General features: G+C 46.8%; 1 protein-coding gene across 2 annotated transcripts in view; it reads left to right on the forward strand.

Annotated features, from left to right (window-relative positions):
• Prkcd (protein kinase C delta) overlaps positions 1-2,679 on the forward strand; it is a 30,780-nt gene extending 28,101 nt beyond the window's left edge. For both annotated transcript variants that reach the window (XM_028787466.1, XM_028787467.1), the window contains exon 18: positions 2,037-2,679. In XM_028787466.1, coding sequence (XP_028643299.1) covers positions 2,037-2,192 — 156 coding nt within the window. In that variant the 3' untranslated portion in view covers positions 2,193-2,679. The remainder of the gene's footprint in view (positions 1-2,036) is intronic.
• Positions 2,680-3,328: the final 649 nt, after the last annotated feature.

Consider the following 3,328-nt stretch of genomic DNA (forward strand, 5'->3'; position numbering starts at 1 on the left):
ACACAGTATGGGAGATGTCACAGGGCACACAGTATGGGAGATGTCACAGGGCACACATTACGGGTTGCTTCCTGGAGGGCATAGCAATAGGAACTGAGACTGCAAGATCCAGAGTGGTCTGTGAGGATGCTCTGGAAGGACTGGAATAGGGGATAGGGCTCAGACAGGTAGAGGGCGTCCCAGGTAGTGAGCTGGTTTGTATCAAGGCCTCATCCTCAGCAGTCACTGGGACTGGCTGAGATGAGTAGATCATTTCACTGGGAAGCTGGAACCTGCTGTGTGTGTACATAAGTGCACTGTCATCCTAATGCTTAGTGGGATGCAGGAGGGTCTCAACTTCAAGCCCAGGCTTCACAGAATGATCCTGTCTTTAAAAAAGAAGTTAGGACACAGTGTCCCTTTTGTGGTCATAGCTCCTTCTCTGGTTGCCTTTTCTCTCACTTGCTTTGTGTCCTCTGTCGGGACATACTGTTCCCACTGGGCAGTCTGTGACATGCCCCACATTTGTGCTTTGAGACAGCAGAGCACTTCCCCCTGTGGATCTCATAGTCAGAGGCTCCCTGGCCAGGGTGACAAGCTGGCCCAGCTGTAAGAGCAGCATAGCTTTCTTCCTCCACACAGTAGGCATGTGTGGTGAGGAACAGCCTCTGCCTCTGGGGGCAGGGTAGGTATAGAAGCAGGGCAGTGGGCTCTCAGCCCTAAGAGCAGGCCTGACAGGAGGTAAGCCCAGGGCCTCTGGTGTAGCTATAGCTCATGGCAGAGTACTCACCTAACAGGTCGGTGTCCTCCCCAAGTAAAGGTAAAAACAAAAGACCAAAACCAGGCATGGTAGGACATACCTATAATCTCAGCCCTTGGGAGGTAGAGGCAAGATTCAGGGCCAGCCTCAGTTTCATGAGACTATCTTGAAAGAGCAAAAACAAGACCAAAAACCAGATTCCAATATTTTACCCATCAAATCTCTGGCCACAGAGTGAGGCCTGATGTCTCTGAGCCTGTTTTTCTGCAAATGGAGTAGTAGCGATTATCTCTTGGATTGTGGTATATGGTAAGAAGAAAGAAGGACGTGCTCTTTCTCCTCTAATCCACCAGTTGTCAAAAGAAGCCAGAAATCTGAATTTCCATGTTAAGAAATATTACTTTAGAGTCTGTCAAAACCCAGCCCTGAGGCTAGGCATGCAGCTCGATTGTGGAACACTTAACACACACAAGCCTCCTGATCAGACTCCTAGCAATTTACCCAACAAACCGTGCTAGTGAGATGCTGTGCCTCTAGCTCAATTTGGCCCAAAGGTCATCAGAAACCTATCACCATCTTATCCAGTCCTCGGAGGCAGTGAATTAGGAACTTTTCTTATAAACAACCTGAGAGTAAATATTTAGAGTTTTACAGCCCCATGCTCAGTGCAGCCCCACTCCTTGTTCAGCAGATGAGAGTGGTTGTGTAGTCATGAAACTTGATTTGTGGGCACAGACAACATTTGCATTTGACTTCATTTTCATATTCCATTGGATAGTCTTTTTTTTTTCCCCAACCATTTAAAATTGTAGACTCTAGAGCTGTGAGTGGTGGTGCTTAGTGGTTCTAGTGTTTGGGAGGCTGAGGCAGGAAGATCATGAATGAATTTGTAGACAGCTGGTCTATATAATGAGACTTTGTTTCAAAAATACCAAAACTGAAACGAGCTAACCAAAAATAGCAAAAGCTTTTCTTAGTTTATAGGCCTCCTTTAAGAGCAGAGCAGGAGCTATGTGGCCCACAGCTGGTAGTTCACTGGCCCTGTTCTGGAAGATGGCCCCTGTCCTTACTTACCCAGTGCGCCCTGCTTGCCTTCCTTATCCCTTGGGGAAATATCATTCCCCTGTGATGAGACTCTCCTTGGGTTACCAGTGACATCCTCTTTCCCAACTGAGGTGACTGGTCTGGCTTGTCACGACAAGGGCCCCAGAAGCCTGGGTGCCTGCCATGTCTTTGAAGGCAGACCTTGGAGACACCCCTTCGGTCACTCTTACTCACTGCTGCCTTTTGCTCACAGAAATCTGCTTCAGACTACAGCAACTTTGACCCAGAGTTCCTGAATGAGAAACCCCAACTTTCCTTCAGTGACAAGAACCTCATCGACTCTATGGACCAGACAGCCTTCCATGGCTTCTCCTTTGTGAATCCCAAATTTGAGCAGGACCTTCTTTGAACACCCCAGCAGAGTAGGCCCGCTGCCCTGGTTTGCATCCACACTGCCCATGGAGAATAGTGGGTGACTGGTTGATTTCTGCTGCTGCCCCCTCTTCCTCAGAGAGTCTGGCTCCTGTTGGCTGGACTCACAGTACTTCCTCTGTGAACTGTTTGTGAATTTGCCTTCCCTTTGCCATCAGAGGGAAACTGTAAATCCTGTGTTTCATTACTTGAATGTAGTTATTGAAATATATATTATATATATACACATATATATAATAGGCTGTATATATTGCTCAGTATAGAAAGCATATAGGAGACTGGTGATGTGTTGACCTTTTTTAAAAAAAAATGTATATGTGTGTATATGTATACACACATATACATATATATGTATGTATGTATGTATGTATGTATATATATGACCAAAAGAAACGAAGAGCACAAGCTGTCTGAACTATGGGTTCTTTTATGTGTGTCTAAATAAACATTGAATGGTACCAGCATGGCTGTGGGGACATTTATGTCCCAGGAAGTTAGTGGCAGGTGCTGCTGCCACTGTTGCCTGCAGTGGCATACCCCTGGGTCTTCATGCAAATGTGTTTGTGTTTAGGGGTTTCCTTTTGCTCCAGGGCCCTGGCACTACAGGAACCACAGATGTCACCATGGGGTTATGGTCAGAGGTGAGACTAGCTATAACCTGTCTGGGTAGAGAGGGCCAGCCCAGAAGTTCACAGAGGCAGCAAGCCAGGCCTGAGAGCAGGAGCAGAGACACCGAGCTGGAAGTGTGTCTCAGTACTAGTGTTTACTTAGGATGCATAAAATTCGATCTTATCTCCAGCGCCATCACACGCATGCACGCGTGCGTGCCCATGCATGAGGGATGTAGTTCTGTTGGTAGAGTATTTGCCTCACATGTATGAGGCCCCATCCCCAGCAGTGTGTATCCCCGATATTTGGGAGGTGGTAACTGGAAGGTGAGGAGTTCAGGTTCATTCTCGACCACGTGGCAAGTATTGAGGCCAGCCTGGGCTATATGAAACCCTGTCTTAAAAATAATAATAATTCAAAAAAGATTTAGAGGCTGGCCCTAGATTAGGCAGGAAGATGAAGAAAAAAGAAAAAAGATTTTAGGCATGGATTCAAATCCCAAAG

This window comes from Grammomys surdaster, unplaced genomic scaffold, assembly GCF_004785775.1.
Source record: "Grammomys surdaster isolate TR1022 unplaced genomic scaffold, NIH_TR_1.0 125669, whole genome shotgun sequence".
Classification (NCBI taxonomy): domain Eukaryota; kingdom Metazoa; phylum Chordata; class Mammalia; order Rodentia; family Muridae; genus Grammomys; species Grammomys surdaster.